The sequence below is a fragment of the Python bivittatus genome, unplaced genomic scaffold (genome assembly GCF_059951505.1).
Source record: "Python bivittatus isolate LINGU-HERP-01145 unplaced genomic scaffold, Pbiv_v1 ctg000180_np1212, whole genome shotgun sequence".
Taxonomy (NCBI): Eukaryota; Metazoa; Chordata; class Lepidosauria; order Squamata; family Pythonidae; genus Python; species Python bivittatus.
In genome coordinates, this window is record NW_028277047.1 from 5392580 (window position 1) to 5412703 (window position 20124).

At 48.0% G+C, this 20124-nt stretch overlaps 1 protein-coding gene across 1 annotated transcript; it reads left to right on the top strand.

Annotated features, from left to right (window-relative positions):
* Positions 1 to 4926: 4926 nt before the first annotated feature.
* On the top strand, positions 4927 to 18440 carry LOC103064234 (V-set and immunoglobulin domain-containing protein 8-like). The gene is made up of 7 exons (XM_088137536.1): positions 4927 to 5718; positions 10754 to 10932; positions 11544 to 11745; positions 12832 to 12996; positions 14175 to 14297; positions 15547 to 15784; positions 17972 to 18440. The coding sequence occupies exons 1-7, from the start codon at positions 5670 to 5672 to the stop codon at positions 18438 to 18440; spliced, it is 1425 nt and encodes a 474-aa protein (XP_087993662.1). The 5' UTR covers positions 4927 to 5669.
* Positions 18441 to 20124: the final 1684 nt, after the last annotated feature.

Sequence of the window (20124 nt, forward strand, 5' to 3'; positions counted from 1 at the left end):
GGGGTCTCGAAAGGGGGAACTGGGTGTCCGCCACAGGGTGGAAGTTCGGCGAGGGGAGACGGTGGGTTTCCTGTCCAAACGCTCGGGGTTTGCGTCGATTTTCGAGACTCGCACGGACATGACAACCTGCCTTAGCAGAATACCTGTAAATTAGGTTTTCTCATGTACCAGGACATCAGGGATGAATATCTACTGGATATTCAAGGGGAACAGACACTCCTTTTCTTCCCGTTAATCGAACCAGTGCAATTTTCTCAACCTTAGCAACTTGAAGATGGGTGGACTTCAACTCCCAGAATTCCCCAGCCAGCCTTGGACCCTCTACATCAGTCTTTCTCAACCTTAGCAACTTGAAGATGGGTGGACTTCAACTCCCAGAATTCCCCAGCCAGCCTTGGACCCTCTACATCAGTCTTTCTCAACCTTAGCAACTTGAAGATGGGTGGACTTCAACTCCCAGAATTCCCCAGCCAGCCTTGGACCCTCTACATCAGTCTTTCTCAACTTTAGCAACTTGAAGATGGGTGGACTTCAACTCCCAGAATTCCCCAGCCAGCCTTGGGCCCTCTACATCAGTCTTTCTCAACCTTAGCAACTTGAAGATGGGTGGACTTCAACTCCCAGAATTCCCCAGCCAGCCTTGGGCCCTCTACATCAGTCTTTCTCAACCTTAGCAACTTGAAGATGGGTGGACTTCAACTCCCAGAATTCCCCAGCCAGCCTTGGGCCCTCTACATCAGTCTTTCTCAACCTTAGCAACTTGAAGATGGGTGGACTTCAACTCCCAGAATTCCCCAGCCAGCCTTGGGCCCTCTACATCAGTCTTTCTCAACCTTAGCAACTTGAAGATGGGTGGACTTCAACTCCCAGAATTCCCCAGCCAGCCTTGGGCCCTCTACATCAGTCTTTCTCAACCTTAGCAACTTGAAGATGGGTGGACTTCAACTCCCAGAATTCCCCAGCCAGCCTTGGACCCTCTACATCAGTCTTTCTCAACCTTAGCAACTTGAAGATGGGTGGACTTCAACTCCCAGAATTCCCCAGCCAGCCTTGGGCCCTCTACATCAGTCTTTCTCAACCTTAGCAACTTGAAGATGGGTGGACTTCAACTCCCAGAATTCCCCAGCCAGCCTTGGGCCCTCTACATCAGTCTTTCTCAACCTTAGCAACTTGAAGATGGGTGGACTTCAACTCCCAGAATTCCCCAGCCAGCCTTGGGCCCTCTACATCAGTCTTTCTCAACCTTAGCAACTTGAAGATGGGTGGACTTCAACTCCCAGAATTCCCCAGCCAGCCTTGGGCCCTCTACATCAGTCTTTCTCAACCTTAGCAACTTGAAGATGGGTGGACTTCAACTCCCAGAATTCCCCAGCCAGCCTTGGACCCTCTACATCAGTCTTTCTCAACCTTAGCAACTTGAAGATGGGTGGACTTCAACTCCCAGAATTCCCCAGCCAGCCTTGGGCCCTCTACATCAGTCTTTCTCAACCTTAGCAACTTGAAGATGGGTGGACTTCAACTCCCAGAATTCCCCAGCCAGCCTTGGGCCCTCTACATCAGTCTTTCTCAACCTTAGCAACTTGAAGATGGGTGGACTTCAACTCCCAGAATTCCCCAGCCAGCCTTGGGCCCTCTACATCAGTCTTTCTCAACCTTAGCAACTTGAAGATGGGTGGACTTCAACTCCCAGAATTCCCCAGCCAGCCTTGGGCCCTCTACATCAGTCTTTCTCAACCTTAGCAACTTGAAGATGGGTGGACTTCAACTCCCAGAATTCCCAGCCAGCCTTGGGCCCTCTACATCAGTCTTTCTCAACCTTAGCAACTTGAAGATGGGTGGACTTCAACTCCCAGAATTCCCCAGCCAGCCTTGGACCCTCTACATCAGTCTTTCTCAACCTTAGCAACTTGAAGATGGGTGGACTTCAACTCCCAGAATTCCCCAGCCAGCCTTGGGCCCTCTACATCAGTCTTTCTCAACCTTAGCAACTTGAAGATGGGTGGACTTCAACTCCCAGAATTCCCCAGCCAGCCTTGGGCCCTCTACATCAGTCTTTCTTAACCTTAGCAACTTGAAGATGTGTGGACTTCAACTCCCAGAATTCCCCAGCCAGCCTTGGGCCCTCTACATCAGTCTTTCTTAACCTTAGCAACTTGAAGATGTGTGGACTTCAACTCCCAGAATTCCCCAGCCAGCCATGCTGGCTGGGGAATTCTGGGAATTGTAGTCCACCCAACTTCAAGCCACCGAGGTTGAGAAACACTGGCTGTACTAGTTTCAGCGTCAGCTTCATTTCTCCTTCCAAACTGTCTTGGCCTTTTCTGAGGCTGTTAATTATCAGTTCCCTGCTGGAAGCTCTTTACATTTTTCAAATAAAACTTGCATGTCAGAGGCAGCGACAGCTTGCACCACACGTGAACCTCGTCTGTGATTTGCATGAGCGGAGAGGACCGCCAATAAATCCATCCCTGGGTTTGAGCAAGAGAGCTGTGTAGAGCTTCCATGGACAGGAGCAGTCACCCTTTGCAGACCGGATTACAAAATGTTGCCTTCAGGTTCACTTCCTGAGTTACCTGAAAGCCTCCCACGGGACATTTCTGGACACCAGGGGCTGGGGTAACTATCACCCTCATCCAGTGGGTTTCAGTTCCTCAGCTGGCTGGGGAATTCTGGGAGTGGAAGTCCACATGTCTTAAAGTTGTCAAGGGTGAGAAACGCTGTGCTAATCTATTAAAGCAGCATTTTTATGCGCAAGTCTTTTCCTGTTTTGTACACATCCTGGATTACTTACCTGGCCATGAATTTTTGTTCATGCTTCCTTCCCAAAACTGCACGGGGCAAGTAAAGGAGCTGAGAAACTGTGCATGTTTAAAATGCAAGTGACTAGTCCTTAAAAATGCAAGTGACTAGTCCTTAAGGCAAAGAAGGCAGGTGTGAGATTCTAAAGGGAGTTTGTGGCATGGATAAAGCAGATTTTATTGCCTCGTCCATCATCAGGGGCCCAGCTCTCTGCGATAAAGTAGATTTCAGCCTCTAGAGGCTGGCCTAATTTCACAGAGCCCAAGCCTTAGCAGAGCAAACTGCAATTTGAGCCTACCTGTTAGGGCTGTTGTAAGCAGAGAGAGAGCCTGGTGGAGCGCATGAGATCATCTCAAGCGCCTTTGATTGGGCTGGGTCGGTTTTATGGAGAAGCATGTCGCCCGCCCGCTAAATTTGATGTGCAGTTTTGTGACATGACGAGGACTCCTTCTAATGCCTAACGCCCATTCACCCTGCCCTACGCTGAATCCAAACGCCGGTTTCCTTTGCTCCATAAATCATATCTTGATTTGGTTTAAAAAAGTCACCGCCCTGTTCGCTCCAGGGTGTCATGCTAATTGCAAGGTGCAGATGTTTTTCTCTCTTCCTTCCTGGTGCAGATGTTAGAAGGCCGGTTGCATCCATCACAGCAAGGCAGAGAGCTGAGCGCGCCGCATCGCCAGGCAGGAACAAGGTACCAGCGGCAATCCAGCCGAGGCAGGAGGGTGGAGGTTGGCAGTTGGAAACAGGGGATGGGAACTGCCGAAAATTCCTTGCGACAAATCGACGTAGAAATCTAGCATGTCAAGGCGAGCCTTCCCCCTGACACTCTACATTTCTAGGAGCAAGGATTTTTGCATCAGTGACGCTTTGAGTGGAGGGAGAGTTTCTCTGCTGAGCCCAAACAGGATGGGGTGAAAATATTTGGAGCAAGTCAGTGGGACTTTGCTAGTCATATTTAACTCTTGTTTCCAGGGGGTCTCCTCCAGATATAGACAAATGGCAAGACAGTAAAACTAATTCTTTAAAATAGGGTGGGTGGAGAAGGAGGGGTAGACAGAAATCGGTTTCAGTCGTTCATGCAATTTGATCTCTGCATATTCAGAAGGAAAAGCCTGACAATTGTCGATGGGATTCACTTCCCAGTTATATTTATTTATTTTTGTACTGCTTGTTGATCTGATTTATGACGACTGTCCCTGTTGCAGACGCAACGTTCTGTCACAGCTGCACAGATGTTTCAGGGTTAAAATGTAAAGATGCGGGCCGGTTTTCTTGTTCTGGGTACCCGGATTCTGATGTGTTAACGTTGCAAGGAACAAGACAAAGCTGGTTGAATTTTTAGCTCTAATTTCTTTTTCCCAGCTTGAAGTTTTGGTGAAAAATCCACTCGCCAGCCCATCCATAGCTGGATATACTATATAAATGGAATAAAAGTCTCAACAGGGAGACTTCCTCGGTGCCCGTGGAATTCTTTGGGGCATCTATTACACCCCCCATCAATAATTTTTTGGTCTCCCCCCCCAACCAAAATCATGGGTCGGCAAAATGAAATTAAACCAAGTGGGAAAGGGAGGAAGAATTAAAATGGGCAAAATGTAGCTGGGTTGGAAGAGAAGATGCCTTTTTAAAAGAATATCGGATATGCCCTTTTGATTTATCCATTAAAGCCCAGCTCCTTTTGGGGAACTCAAGGCAGCATACATAATAGCCTTCCTCCCATTTTTCCCCCCCACAACCCTGCAAGGTAGGCTGGACTGAGAGAGAAAGGGACTGACCCAAAGTCACCCTGGGGCTGAAGGGGGATTTGGATCCGGGTCTCCCCACTGCAAGTCAAACCCCTTCAGGGCTAAATCGCCCTCATTTTCTTCTGCACCCATTCCCCCACCCCCGGACACAGAAATGCAGATTGGCTCGCTTTCCTCTGAAATGCAATCGGAACGAAAGAGCGACCTTTGTAACTTTAGCCTAAGCTTCGGAAATGACATTACTGTACATTCAAAAGCTGGGTGTGTGAGCCAGGCTTTTTCTCAGGGAGGCGTGGGCTGAGAAACTGCGTACGGTACTTTGCATTTGAATGCAATCGCACTTCATCTTGCGTTTTCCGGAGCAGCGACAGCGCTCAGAATTAGTTATCACTCCCAAACAACAGCTCGCTGAGGTTGGCCACGCCGCCTGACCTTCTTAAAAAAAACATGGCACTGCAAACCTCTGCTCGATACAGATCTGTGGAGGAATGGCATCGATTCGCTCCGGAAAATGGTGAACCGAGTCTGATCTGTGCCAGGGAAGTGGCTGGCAAGGACGACGCCCGCGGGCACAAAGGGCAGGCGTTTTAGAGGAAGGTCCCCTGCTACGCCCACCCTGTGGAAAGGGGACATAGCACGGGGGTGGGAGAGAGGGGGAAGGAGACACTGACCGCCCTCCCGAAAAAGCAGAGACCCAGGAGAAGCCAGAAAGTGACATTGACAGGCGGCCAGGGCCGAGGAAGGGAAATTGACCGACTCCCCAAGGGAGACCAGTGACATCCACCCAAGGGGCCTTTCCTCTCTTGGCACCGGGTGGGCCCTTTGATAGGAGCGTGCCAGGCTGGGATTCTCGCCCCGAGATCTGAGCCTCACACGTCCTCCCGGGCTGTGGGTGGAAGGCGTTGAGATGAAAGTCTTGCTTAACTGCCAAGTGTGTCAGGACTTCAAAGGCGACTGAGGCTGTTTTCCCTGGCTCAGCTTTGCAGTTTTGGAGGCGCTCCTCCGCCGGCTTGCAACCAGCTCGGAAAGGACTGAACCGGGGGAGGAAGAGCATCGCGGCGCACCCAGATCCTCTGCCAAACAACTTCTCTGCCTTGGATCCAGCTGCAATCTAGTTTGGACATGGAAAGCAACAGAGGATTGCAGTTCCTAATCTCTTGCCTCATTTTAGGTAAGGCTGTTTTCCGGGGTTTAAATCTCCATGAGGTCTGTTTAATCCAGAGCTGTTCAAACTTGGCCATTTTAAGGTGGGTGGACTTCAATTCCCAGAATTCCCTGGCTGGCATGCTTTACCAGGGGTGGACTTCAACTCCCAGAATTCCCCAGCCAGCTGGATGGCTGGGGATTTCTGGGAGTTAAAGTCCACCCCGGTAAAGCATGCCGGCTGGGTAATTCTGGGAGTTGAACTCCACCCCTGGTAAAGCATGCTGGCTGGGGAATTCTGGGAATCGAAGCCCACCCATCTTAAAATGGCCAAGTTTGAAAAAACACGGGCTTAATCATTCTTTGATTTCTTTATTCGGTTGCAAACAAAAGCCGGGAAGAGGAACAAAAGGTTGGGATGCAACGGTGCAAACCCCCGTAAGGCCCTGTCTTAGGACAAACAGTGCAAAACAGGCTACTTTTGAAGAAAGAGGCAGTGTGGAGTAGTGGTTTGAGTATTGGATGAGAAAGATTTAGCTCCAGTTCCCTACCTGGAGTTTATCTCCCTCCAAGGATTATTGTTATTGTTATCCCAGGACTATGGTGGGGATATTATGATTACGATCGGCGTTTTTTCTCACTGCAAGCTGAGACATGGTGAATACGTAGAAACCTTTGGACAGAGGAAATCATTGAGGAAAAACTCAATAGCTGCCCCCATTTTGGGGGGTTAGCTATATTCCATTTCTGACATCTTACTTGAAGGTATGTGGGTTACATCTGTCATAATCCACGCATTTTATTTATCCATTTTATTTCTTCCATTGATCCATCCATTCCATTTTCCATGCCATCCATTTATCCATTTCATTTCTCGATTTGTCTGTCCCTGGCTAGATTCAGAAGAGAAGAAAACCATCTTTCTAACCTCTTTGTTCCTCCTACTCAAAAAAGTTACGCCTCCCTTAAGTCGATCTCGAAACGTTCCTCTTGTTTTCTTGGCAAGCGTACCGAAGCGTCTTGCCTTCGCCTTCTTTCAAGATCTTTTTTTCCACTTCCAAAATCGGTCCCTGTTTACCTCCCCAAGGTCAGCCAAGGTTAGCTAGACGCTGCGTCATTTTGACAGTCGAAATGTTACGATCAGATATTGAGATATTCACCCACAGGGCTGCTCCTTGGTGCCTTCATCCCAGATCTGTAAGAGATTCTCCTAGGCCAAAGGTGCCAGCTCTGAGACACCCCCTCCCCTGCATTGTATAAAGCCCCCCCATTGCATTTTTCATGTGGCAGAGGGAGGAACCATCAAACCGATTAACCACAGCCCCATTAACCACATCCCATTCGTTTTGATTGAATTCCTGAGCTTTCTGTGAAGTCAGAGTCTGTTCTGCTGTCGTCATCCAGACCTGCATTCTTTGTCTCTGTGATTTTGTGAACTTGGGGCAAAATAGTGGTGGGTCCCTATTCAGAGGAGACATTTCCCCCATCGCTCATTGCGTCTGGAAGCTACAGATTTTCCCGGGAACAAGGACCAAGAAAATGAGTTAGTTCCTGTAAACAATGGCTTTCAAAGGGGATGCCCTACCATCCTTTTAATTATGAGACAGAGCAGAGGAACAAGTTGTTGAGCGATCGCTAATGATTATTGTAACCCTTGTATTATCTTTATCCTCCGCCGAGATCTCAGTTGCTGGAGCAAGGATGACTAACCTGAGCAAAACAACAGGAGAAAGAGATTCACCGGCTCTGACAAACCGAGATCACAATACGGATGGGCGTGGAGCTTTTCTCTCGGCCTTTTTGAACAGCGAGATAATTGGCATATTTTGGACAGGGTTTTAATTTTGCTGGCAAGCCCATAAGAGAGTTGACATTAACGGAAAGGCGGGATAAAGGGAAACAAAGCCGACTTAGCCGCGTTTCAAAAGCCTTGAGGGAGCTTTTGGTCCTGACCTTGGAAAGAGAGGTCTTTCTCTCTCGGGCTCTGTTGGAGCAGGTTGTTGAGAAGGGAGCAAAAAGAAGGAGTATGGGGTGGGGGAGAGAAAAGGGGGACCCTTAAAGGCAATGATTAAACAGCCCCCAAAACTTGACTCTGTCCAGATGGAAGAGAGTCACCAAAAGTTCACACATACACACAAACCCTGATAAATTTTCTTGAGAATTCGTAAGAGATGTCACGTGACCAAAAATGGGCACAGGATGTCTCAAAACAGGGGTGTGGGAGTGGGGGAAAGGCATATCTAGGAAATTATAGACCGGAAGGTTGATGTGAGTGCTAACTTCAGTTCTAGGATGGATAATTAAGCTACGGGCTTGTTTATTATCTGGGAAAGAATGCATTGATTATGAAGAGGTGGGAAGAATATGTCACTCCATCCGTGCCAAACCAGCTTCTGTTTTCCATACACTGTCTAGCTGGTAGATCGGGGGAATGTAGTCAATGTAGTTTATCTTGATTTGACTATGTTGTTTGATAAGCAGGGGCAAGATGGTGGGTTCAAATTTTACTGGTATGACACTGTGATACAAAGTTTGCCCCTTTTGTATAGGTGTAGCTACATTGCACACAAGCAAGGGATTATGGTTTGCTTCGGGTGCCTTTGTTGATAAGACCATTCCAGCAAGGAGTGCTGAATATGCTGCTGATGCACTGATAGGGTTCATGCAGCATGCTGAGCAATTAAACCACACTCACCATAATTAGGTTGACTAAGCCAAAACCAATGATATCCACAATGATGGTCTGGTGTGATGGGCTGCTCAAATTTTCCATTTCTGACTGGGTTCATAGAACCCTAGAGCTTGAAGAGGTCATTTAGATCAAGCCCTAAATCCTACAAAATGCAAGAATCCAAATCAAAGTGTCACACTAAGCCATCATACGACATTGTACTAAAACCATGATGTGATTTGTCTGGCCTCAGCTTAGCAGGTTGTAAACTAGGGTTTCAGTACACCAACTCAAATGGCTTAACACAACACACACTCCAAGGTGTGTGTGATATTTGTTGTAGACAGAACAGGAGCAAAAAACTGATGCTTAATTCAGACAAGGTGTTCTCAGCCTGTCGGGAAGCAGGAATACAGTCTGTTTTAGGTGGTTTGTCCTCTTCTTGAAGGTTCAAATGCGCAGTTTGACGCCCAAAACCCAGTTATCCGACGTCAGGTGTAGCAATCTTGTTCAGATGAATGTAGAGTCTCTCTATGGTCTTTCCTTCGCTTTGAAAATTCAGTTGGCCCAGTTACTAAAAACAGATGACCCTCCAAACTGTCTGTTTCCATACAATAAAAGCTCTAAAGTTGATGCCTGTGTGTTGCAACCAGGTTCTTGTAGCTTCTATCACTGCAATCTTGGTCCATCTGGAGACACGGAGTCCCAGGGATTGTATTTTATGATGGATTCTGACAAATCAAAGAAGGATGGGAGGCTACCTGCAAACCAAGTTCAGGCAGGAGTAGTTGGAAAAACTGGGTATGTTTAGTTTGGAGGAGAGACATTCACAGGAGATCTGAGATGTCTTCAGGCATCTGGAGGGCTTCATGGAGCTGGACAACCTCTTTGGAGGTTGAAGGTATGAAGAGGACCAGGGCTGGAAAACTGGAAGGAAACAGAGGGTGGGATGGTTCTGCCCTCGATTTAGGAGAAGCTCGGTGTGTTCAATTGTGGGGCAAAGATATTCTAAAATTTAAAATGTTTCAACTTTTTGGTAACGTTGCATTTTAATCATCACTTTTCTCTCTTTTATAATGATTGTTTTTATCTACTTGTTATTTTATTCAATTGCGGTACGCCGCCCAGAGTCGCTTTGTGGGAGATGGATGGCCATATAAACGTGATAGATCAATAAATATCAATAAATAAGTTCCAACTCTTGGATTCTCCAATGCCTCGTCTCCATGAGTTCCGAGGACCAACTAGGCATTCTTCTCCTCCTGAAGTCTATTTTAACTTGCCCCAGAATCAGAACAGATGCTGGCTTGTCTCAGGCCTGGTCTCCTTTCAATCTTTCTCGCCCGTCTGTTACCATCGCCAGGGATCGCACAGAGAGAAAAACAGTTTAGACAACAGTAGGAAAACCAACGATCTTGCTGGCATCATAGATAACAGGACATGAAGATTCTTTTGGGGTTGTCCTATTTATTTATGATTATGACGCACTCAGGCACAACTGCATATTTATACATTTTTTGTGGGAGTCTTAGGTAACATATCATTTATACTATTTCTGCAGGGTTTTTTCCCCTTTCCCTCTCTCTCTCTAAACCAGTGTTTCTCAACCTTGGCAACATGAAGATGTGTGGACTTCAATTCCCAGAATTCCCCAGCCAGCCATGCTGGCTGGGGAATTCTGGGAGTTGAAGTCCACACATCTTCACGTTGCCAAGGTTGAGAAACACTGCTCTAAACTAAACTAAACTAAACTAAACTAAACTAAACTAAACTAAACTAAACTAAACTAAACTAAACCACTACAAAAAAAGTAATCTTGCAACCTGCAAGATTTTTTGTAGGTTTGTTTCCCCCAACATTGTTTTAGATTGTTCAGAAATCATGCAAAGAGACTTCTTGATACAAGCAGGAGTGCAACCATATTGCAAAACTTTTCCTGCGCTAGTAGGAAAGTAGTCCTCGTTTAGCGACCACAACTGGGACCAGCCACTCAGTTTGTTAAGCAAAGTGGTCGCTAAGACTGTGCTTACAATCTGACTTCCGCTTTCCTTCGCTTTACAGATCTGAGGAGGTCATAAATGCGAGGACTGGTTATAAAGTTATTTTTCTCATCATTGTCTTAAGTGTGAACGGTCGCTAAACAAGGCCGTTGCTAAACGAGGATGACTTGTCTGGAGGAATCCATACCTAGGACGTGGTATGCTCTGGCCTGAAGCTTGGGGAAATCAGACTTCTGGAGACATACTTGGAGAAATTCAGAAATTTAAAACAATGTCCAATGAATCGGGCAAAGTTAAAAGCAGGAAGATGGTTGTGTTAGGAATGCCACTGCATTTTGGAACGGGTTTCTTGGTGGGGTGTGATTTGCAATATTGCGTGCCTTGCTCTTCAGGTGCAGGCGTTGCTGTGAGGATTAAGGAAGACGGACAGAAAATCATTTACTTGCCGAAAGGGGAGTCGGTGAAACTGGGGTGCCCCTTTTCTTCCGATCCTGAAGATAACACCCCAGATAGCGACTGGGACATCCAGTGGAAGCAGCTGAAACCTGGTCCACACCCCCAGTACAACCCAGTGAGTTGGAGATGTTATTATTTTTTTTAAGCCCTCCATAACTGGGGGCCACCCCAGACTTTCCACCTCTCGCTATAGCTGTTTCCAGGTCCTCCACCATTCCTGCTAACAGGCCAGGAACCGATCTGGCCTCCTGAAGAGGAGACCTGGTGATTCCCTGGTTTCGGTTAGATAAGCAGGGCACCATGGCAAAGGGGCATGCCCGCCGCAGATCACGAGCTGGGCAAGATAGGGAATGAGACACTTTCAGCCTCTTCTCCTTGGCATCTTGTAATCTGCCATTTCAACTAGCTCGTATAATTACCTTTTTGGGGCTTTGCGATAAATGAGGGTGGAGAAAAAATTATCTCAATCCTCGAGAATCTTCTGGAAACACCTTAGTTGCTGAAAATGTAATCAGGCATTACCTGTTGCCCAGAATCTCTTTTTTGAATCATAAGGACCAGGAACCTGTCTCTTGTGTCTAATTCCCAAACACATCCAGCATTATACCTTTTCCTTCACCCTCTTCTCCAATTTTTTACCTGCATCCCTGATTTTTCGCCAGCTCCTTCACCTTCTCCTCTGATTTTTTGCCAGCTCCTTCACCTTCTCCTCTGATTTTTCCCCAGCTCCTGGGTTATCACGACCACCGTATCGTCTACGCAGGGCCTCCTGAATTCCAGCAGCGGGTAGGGTTCACCTCTGCAGATCCCAGCCTATATGATGCCTCCATGCAGCTGCGCGATCTGCAGGTTAGCGATTCTGCGACATACGAATGTGTCGTGAAGAAGACCACTGAAGCTACCCACAAAGTGACCGTCACTGTTCAAGGTAAAACTCAGCTCCCCTCCAGGCCAGTTGGGGCTGGGCTGAGATTCTTCTTCTCACTGGGGAGGAAACAAAATTATCATTTTACTTAGTCCTCGTTCGGCTAGGAAGAATTCTTTAATTGAGTTCTTGTTCTGAGGTATCTGTGTTTTGCATTTGCAAAACCACACCAGAAAAAAGCAGACTTTGTGGAATCATAAGTAGTGCTTTGAGATTCCTTTCGTGCAGCGTTTTCTTCCCTGACCTCATTGCACCGACACCCACACAGAGTGTTTCGATGCGATAGGTTCTGCAATCAAATTGAGAATGTTTTCTGTTGTGTGTCTCGGTGTGTGTTTGTCAATATGTGCACCCAGGTGCATTAGAACTATACAGTTAAGGAACAATCTTAGAGGGTACCTCATCCTCATTTTTTTTGGACATTGTAAATAAATTGGTTTTTTAGAGCGTTTTACTGGACACCCACAAACCTGCAGAAAAGAGATGCAGGTCGTCCTCAGGTTACATCCATTCCTTCAGCAACTGTTCACTGTTATGACGCTGCTGAATGAGGGGGACTTTTGACCGGTCCTCGGATTTCCAGCTGTCACAGCATCCTCACAGTCACATGACCGTGATCCCTCAGCACCCAGCTCGCAATTACGACGCCGCAGGAAGTTGTGGTCACGTGTTCGTGATTTCTGACATTCCCTGCCAGCTTCCCACAAGCGAAGCCAATGGGGATGCTGGCAGAAAGTCAGAATCATGATCATGTGAGATCCTCCCTTAACTCCCGCCCGGTCCTCGCTTAACAACGGCAACTGGGACAATGTGAAGCGATGCAGTCGCGTGATGTCACACTTTACGACCATGTCACTTAGTGACAGCAATTCCAGTCCCAACGGCCATTGTAAGTCGAGGAGTACTGATACTCAGTTTTGCAATTGCGCTGAGAACTGTTTTTGTGCACAAAAGGAACCGAAGCATTGGACCTAGGGAGGAAGGGCAGGGAGGGTGTCTGCTGTGAGTGCAGCAGCCATGTTGACGAAGGACCTAAAACCAAACAGAGGGGGAAAGTGACTAATTTATTCTCTCCGCTGACCTACCCAGAAAAACCACTCCTTCCTCAATGCTGGATAATTGGCGAGGTCACATATGGGGAGGACATCACTCTTCGTTGCTTCACTTCCACGGGCTCTCCGCCGCTCAGCTACCGGTGGTCCATGTTGACTGGAAATCAGTTCCATGATTGGATGCCTTCAGGAGGAGCAATAGGTGAGTGTCTGTGTTCCTGCAGCAGGACTTATCCTTGGGGTGGCTGGAAGAGCAAAGGGAAGTAGGCTGTGACTGTGGAAGAGGCATGGCTTCATCCAGCTTGTGGAACTCCTCAGCGCTAGGTGTTGGCAATGGCTGAGAAAACGAGGTGGCTATCCCAGAAGAGGGGGCAGAGAAATATGACAGACAGGGTGCAGACATCTGGGGAGAGGCATTCGTTGGGATAAGTTAAGCTTCAGGACTCAGAGGCAGTCTACCCCTGAGGACTAGATTTCAGGGGCAAAGGACACGTCCATGATTGCCCCACTTCACTCTACCCTGGTTAGACCCTATTTGGAATACTCTGTCCAGTTCTGGACACCCCAGTTTAAAAACAGAGGGACCAACTGGAGCACGATGGTGAGAGGTCTGGAAGCCAAGCCCCGTGAAGGACCTGGCATGCTATTCTGCAGAAGAGGTGACCAAAGGGAGACAGGACAGCAGTCTCCAAACTGTCATACGCAGAAGAGGAGGTGGATTTTTTTATTACCCCAGAGGGCAGCATCAGGACTGATGGATGAACATTACAAGGTTGGAAGTTTAGGCTAGATGTCAGGAGGAGCTTTGGAGCTGTTAGCCAGAGGAACGGGCTGCCACATGAAGTTGAGTTCTCCTTCACAGGAGGTCTTCACACAGAGGCTGGAGATTCCCCTGTCAGAGAGGCTCTAGTGCTGTGCTTTTCAACCTTGTCAGCTTTCAGATGTGGGGACTTCAACTCCCAGAATTCATGGTGGCTGGGGAATGCTGGGAGTTGAAGTCCAGACATCTTAAAGCTGCCAAGGTTGAGAACCATTGATCTAGATCAGTGTTTCTCGACCTCTGCAACTTTAAGACGTGTGGACTTCAACTCCCAGCATTCCCCCATGGCTGGCTGGGGAATGCTGGGAGTTGAAGTCCACACGTCTTAAAGTTGCAGAGGTCGAGAAACACTGATCTAGTGGATCCCCTCTGAGGTCCCTTTCAATACCATGATTCTATAATTCCTTGCCTTCCATCCACTCAGAGATTCTGCATTCTCAACTTTCCCGGGCATGTGTGTCTCGATGGAAATCTGTACATGCTCAGGAGCCATGTTTTAATGCCTAGATCCACTCTCTCGGCTCCCGCAGCCCTGTAACGCTTGTGTCTCTGTCCCTCAGGATCCGTTCCAGGGGATCTTCAGATCCGCAACTTGTGTGATGACCACGTGGGGACCTACCAGTGCAGCGTGGGCAATAATGTTGGGGTGGCTTATTGTTCGGTGGAAATCTACTTTGGAGGAGGTAAGGCCCAGCAAAGTTTAGGAAACTGGAAGGAGCTGGCAGAACTGCTGGGGTTAGAATGGGGAGGGTAGAAAACTGGAGGATTCGGGGAAGGGTGTTTTCTTCCTGGAAGTTGAGGGCGGAATTCCTTAAACCTATATTAGCTGTCCCATTTGCACATCATCACTGTAAGCCATGATTCCTGGCTTAGGGTGGCACACTGTGAGCAAACCATCTGCCCACAAGGTGGAGCCCTTTGGACAAGGCAATAAATTATCATGATGATTATTGCTATTATTATTTATTTATTTATTTATTTATTTATTTATTCAATTTGTCCCCCGCCCATCTCCCCCCAATGGGGGACTCTGGATGGCTCACAGCACGTTAAAACAATAAATAAATATACAGTCAAAACCTATATTATTAAACTACAAATGCAATTGTCCCCCATCGGGAAGCATTTACATATAAAATTACATTTACTTACATCCATACATATTTATTTCCTTTAGATATAAAGTATCTGCAGGAAATTTAAACAGTGATAACCTTCTGCATGTAGGATTGAAAGAAATGACCCTGGTTTGTGGCCGGCTTGTGATCCTGGCTCGCTGGGGCACGAATCCCAGGTGGTGAAAATCACTCAAACCAACTTTGGTTTGTTCCTTTGTTTTCCCAGCTGGGAAGTCAAGTAGCAATCTAGAAGCTTGCCAGTCCACGTCGACCCAGAACAATAAGCCATGATCCTGGTTTAGAACAGAATAATGTTATTAGAGGCAAAGTAAAATGCAATCAATAAAGAGCACAGATTACATAATAATAAGGATGAAGGTGGTGGTAGAATCAATATATTTCCAAAAAAAAATCTTAACTGTAAAATTTACATAAGTAATTCAAACCAATCCTCTAGATCGGTGTTTCTCAACCTCAGCAGTGTTAAGCTGGGTGGACTTCAACTCCCAGAATTCCCCAGCTGTGCTGGCTGGGGAATTCTGGGAGTTGAAGTCCACCCAGCTTAAAGTTGCTGAATTTGAGAAACTCTGCTCTTGCGTTCACCAGAGTGCAGTGAATCCTTATAGCGAAAAACCCCCCAACGTTTTGAAACGAAACCATCTCCTTAGGTACAACGGTGGCCCAAGTGAGTGGCGCATTGTCGCCGCCCTCCTCTCCTCCCAGCCCTACCTTGCAAGGCTGTTGTGGCAAAGGAGGACCAGCCCTAGCCGGCTGGGGGAGAGGGTCGCCACTCAGGTCCTTGCCTCTGCCGCAGGTTGGAGCCGAGGCTGGATCATCGCGGGCTCCATCATCATCGCCCTGCTGTCCCTGGCACTGATCATCGGGGGCGTGATCTGGTGCTGCTGGTGCTGCTGGGGCAAGGCGGGCGGCTGCTGCGGGGAGTGCCCCAGCTGCTACTGCGGGAAAGACTACTGCTGGGACTGCTGCTGTTCGTACGGCTCGACCGAGGAGAAGCATCAGGAGTATTCCCAGACCAAGGCCAGCGATATCTGGTGAGCCTTCCCGCCCTGGCAGGTGGGAGCGGGTTTGGGGGCCCGAGAGCCTGAGGGGCCTGCCTAGCTCAAACTCCATCGCTCCTGGGGTCTCCAAACTTCTAGTCTACACTGGACCGAAACTTCTCTTCCAAAGGTCCAGAACTGTTCTTCTTCTCCAATTTCCTTCCTTCCTTCCTTCCTTCCTTCCTTCCTTCCTTCCTTCCTTCCTTCCTTCCTTCCTTCCTTCCCTCTCTCCTTCCTCCCTTCCTTCCTTCCTTCCTTCCTTCCTTCCTTCCTTCCTTCCTTCCTTCCTTCCTCTTTTCTCACACAAATTTCCTCCCTCCCTCCCTCCCTCCCTCCTCCTTCCTCCCTCCCTGCCTTCCTTCCTTCCCTTCCTTCCTTCCTTCCTTCCTTCCTTCCTTCCTTCCTTCCTTCCTTCCTTCCTTCCTTCTCACACAAATTTCCTCCCTCCCTCCCTCCCTCCCTCCCTTCCTTCCTTCCTTCCTTCCTTCCTTCCTTCCTTCCTTCCTTCCTTCCTTCCTTCCTTCCTTCCTTCCTTTTCACTCTCCCTCCCTCCATTTTTTTCTCTCCTCCTTCAGCTCAATTTACTTTGGGGAGTGCCGCTTTGGAGCTCGCTTTCTGGGTGTGAGGTGGCCGAGGAGGCACGGGGGTCTTTTCTGCCTGCCCCCCAAACCTCTTCTCATCCTTCCTGAGCAGCCTTGCCAATGGGAGTTGTACCCCCCCCTTGGGCAGGGACTGGGCTGAGACAAACGGCCTCCACAGGGCGTATTGGCGCATCGCCCCACACTGAGCTCCAGCCTCAGCGCTGCTGTTCACAAAGCAGAAATGCGCCAGCCCGAGAAATAAACCCTGGTCTGGCTTAATGCCTGACCGAATTCAGATCACCGGCCAGGATGAGAGATGCATCGCAAAGGACCCCCTGAAGCCCGGCCTAGCATATTTCAACTGGGCTCAACTGGGCTCAACTGGGTGTGCCAACCCGGGCAAAGCATCCCTCTTGCTTCTTACCAAGTGGGCACCTGGCCCCCGACTTTCCTGTTGGAAGGAAGAATTCCCAAAGACAGGAAGGAAGGGAGAAAAATGACAGCACTGGGGAAAAATGAAAACATGAACGGAGAATAAGGATCCGGAGCGACTTTTAAAAAAAATAAGGAAAGACCTCCAGAGTTGATTGGCATACAAAAGTCTAGCAAGGAGATGGTGGAATAAACAAACGAATAATAGGAATCCTATAATTAAATTTGGGTTGCCCGGAGCCGAGGAAGAGCAGAGTACAAATTCCTAAATTACGGTTCACGTTTCGCTGCAGCCCTTGTGTGCTGCAGAAAGGGAACCATTAAGAAAATTACATTTCCCTGTTCAGAGAGAATAATGAATGCGTGGCGAGGTGCACTGTTTATTTTCCTAGCCATGACGGATATTATATTTTGGCACAAATGCGCAGGTAGAGTGAGGGAGGAGCCTTCCCCAGAACATACTTGTATTTAAAGCTGTGTCACTTCCGAAAACAGCGAAGGCAACCAAGCAGGATGATAGGAGCCAAGTTTTCTCCCTGCAGGAATTAGATCCGTGGAACTCACTGCTGCCTGAGATGGTGAAACCTGGGGTCAAGATGTCCTGGGGAAGATCAGATACTGAGTTTTAGCTGGAATCTGAATCCAACCCAATTCGGTGCTTTTTATATTCTTACGGTGCCTTTATTACAGTGCTTCTCAACCTTGGCCACTTTAAGAGGAGTGGACTTCAACTCCCAGAATTCCCCAGTCTTACCCAGTGGGTATAGAGGCCGAGCATCAGTTGGTGGGGATAGGGAGACAAGGTATATCATGGAGCATCCGAAAAGGAGGTACAGGTCGCTGGTTGGAACCTGAGAACATACTATTCTGCAATATTTTGTGGCAGTTCTCACATGCTTCTACTCTCCCTGAACTGATTGTGCTCCTTTTTTGAGCTCTTTTCTCTCCTTGGGCTGATCATTGTCCTCTTTCTGCTTCTTTTCCCTCCCATGGTCCTTTTTCTGCTACTTTTCTCTTCCTGGACTGATCATGGTCCTTTCCCTCCCTGGAGTGATCATGATCCTTTCCCTCCTTGAGCTGATCCGGGTCCTTTTTCTCCCTGGACTGATCATGCTCCTTTTTCTGCTCCTTTCCCTCCCTGGACTGATCCTGCTCCTTCCCGCTCCAGTGTGGATGCTGAAGCTCCCCCAAGCAGACCGTGCAGCCAGGCGTTCAGCCGAGCCAGCAGCCTCCACTCCTTGCTTGGCTATCAAACGAAGGGCGTCCAGTACACCCCAGGCCGCAAGTTCACCCCTCCCATCGTCCAAGTCAAGATGAGCTCTCCGCCGGACAGCGACGTGAGCGTCGTCCTGCCTCTTGAAATCCCCTCTCCTCCCAATTCGGAACAAGGGGACATCTCGGAACCCTACTACCCCCCAAAAGGGAGCACCACATACCCTGACCCAGACCCCTGCCCCGAACAGATCAAAGGCGACAGCACCAAGGGCTCTCGGTCTCACATCTACTCCGAGCCACATAATTACACTTCCGCCAGCTCCGATCCCACCGGGCTTCGCTGGAAGGATGGGAACGGCAGGCAGTACAAGGGGACGGTACTCATGATGCGGTCTTCGAGCAGGGAAGGTCTTTTGATATGAGCCGGGGACGGGGGCCACCTTGGGGGAGGGGGAGGGGGGGCAAGAAATCGTGGACAACTTTTCTTCTTCATCCAAACATCTCCACAACCCCGTGGGCAAGGATTCAGGTCAGCCTTTCGCTCTTTAGGGGTGACGTATCAGGACTTTCAATGCCTCGTGCTGGAAAGGGGGCAGAAGATTAGCTGTGCTCTGCAAAACCGAGAGGTCAACGATGTTCTCTCACAACCGGAGCATGAGAGTCCTTAAACATCACCCTACTTTTCCCCTGAACTGACCCCCCGTGGCTGACGCTCCCATGGGAGCGGGCCAACCTCCTTGAAGAAATGATCAGTCTTGGCGGATTCTCAGATCGTTTTGATCCTTGGGCGATCTGTGAAGTCCAAACAGACTTGCTATCCTTTAAACATTAGCCCTGTGCATGGAAACCATGTGTCAAAAAGCCATTGGGGTGATGTTTAAAGGACTGGCGAACGATTGTATGGCCTCTTCTTTGATTTGGAGGATGCAGAAACGGGCATTTCTGAATCAGTTCAGAAGTCTAAATCAACCGCTCGGTGGGGACATCCGAATCGGGTCTGTTTTCCAAATCGAGGGAGGCGTCCAAATTAAAGCGAATCGCAACTCCAATTTAAACTGACCGTTCCTGTTGGATTTTTGCCTGCTTGGCACACCCCTAAGGAGCGAACGTTTTCCCTCGCCAAGCCTGGAAAAATTGCACGCAATCAGCTTTTAATCTAAAGCCCAGACCTCAACCTGTGTTTTTCTCGTGAAAGAGCTAAGAGCTCAGCAGCAAATTCAATGCGAGTAAAATTCTGTTTGCTTCAAGGCTGCCCACAAGCATTCAGAGAAGATTAAACGTAACGTATACAAAATGCACTGATCTTTCAAGAGCAACCCTGAACGACAAAGTACTGCTAAGATTTGACTGGCTATCTTAGCAACCTTTTTTTTAAAAAAAAGAAAAAGACTTTCTCTAAAAACAGTAGCACACGTGAAAAATAGCAGTATTAATTCAAAGATCAAACGTAGCGTCTGGGGCGGGTTGAAAGGGATCAGAGGGTTTCAAACTTTTTCAGGCCTCGATACCTAAAAAAAAGAAAAATTTCCAGAAGCTCTGATGAAGTGGGAAAACTCTAGTGATAGAAAATGGGCTGCGTTCGAGTGATTTTTTCCCCTTTTTTAAAGTTTCTCACGGAACTACACAGTTTGAAAAGCCCTGAACTAGATTACCCTAAAATCATACCTCCCAGCACATGTACCCCTCAATCTGGCCCGAGGGCGAAATTCACTCTCCTATCCCTTGCATCAGCTGGATTATTTTACAAGCTGTTTTTGGAAATGGGAAAAAATTGTTTTCGAGGCCTCCTAATCGGTCAGAAACGCCCGGCCTCCATTTGATGGACAGAAAGATGCAACGGGACCAGCTTAAATTTGGATACTCCATATTGTTTCCCCCATTCTGAAAAACATGGAGTAGCCAAAACAGGGCCAGTAATTGCCAATTCTTCAAATCTATCTGCAAATGCTGGATTTAGGCACTAGTCATGGACAAGGAGAGGAATTTGAGGGAGGAAAGATATATCCAGAGCTCGTGTACCAAACGAGTTGTCCTGGTGGGCCAGGTTGATCTTTTCTGCAATTTTGCTGAAAAAAAGGTTTGTAGAAAAGAAACTCCAAAGATCAA

Excerpts from the sequence above, each read along its gene's own strand:
- LOC103064234 (XM_088137536.1), top strand. The coding sequence starts at position 5,670 with ATGGAAAGCAACAGAGGATTGCAGTTCCTAATCTCTTGCCTCATTTTA. Across the intron at positions 5,719-10,753 it reads AATCTCTTGCCTCATTTTAG|GTGCAGGCGTTGCTGTGAGG; the intron begins GTAAGGCTGTTT and ends CTTGCTCTTCAG. Across the intron at positions 12,997-14,174 it reads GCCTTCAGGAGGAGCAATAG|GATCCGTTCCAGGGGATCTT; the intron begins GTGAGTGTCTGT and ends TCTGTCCCTCAG.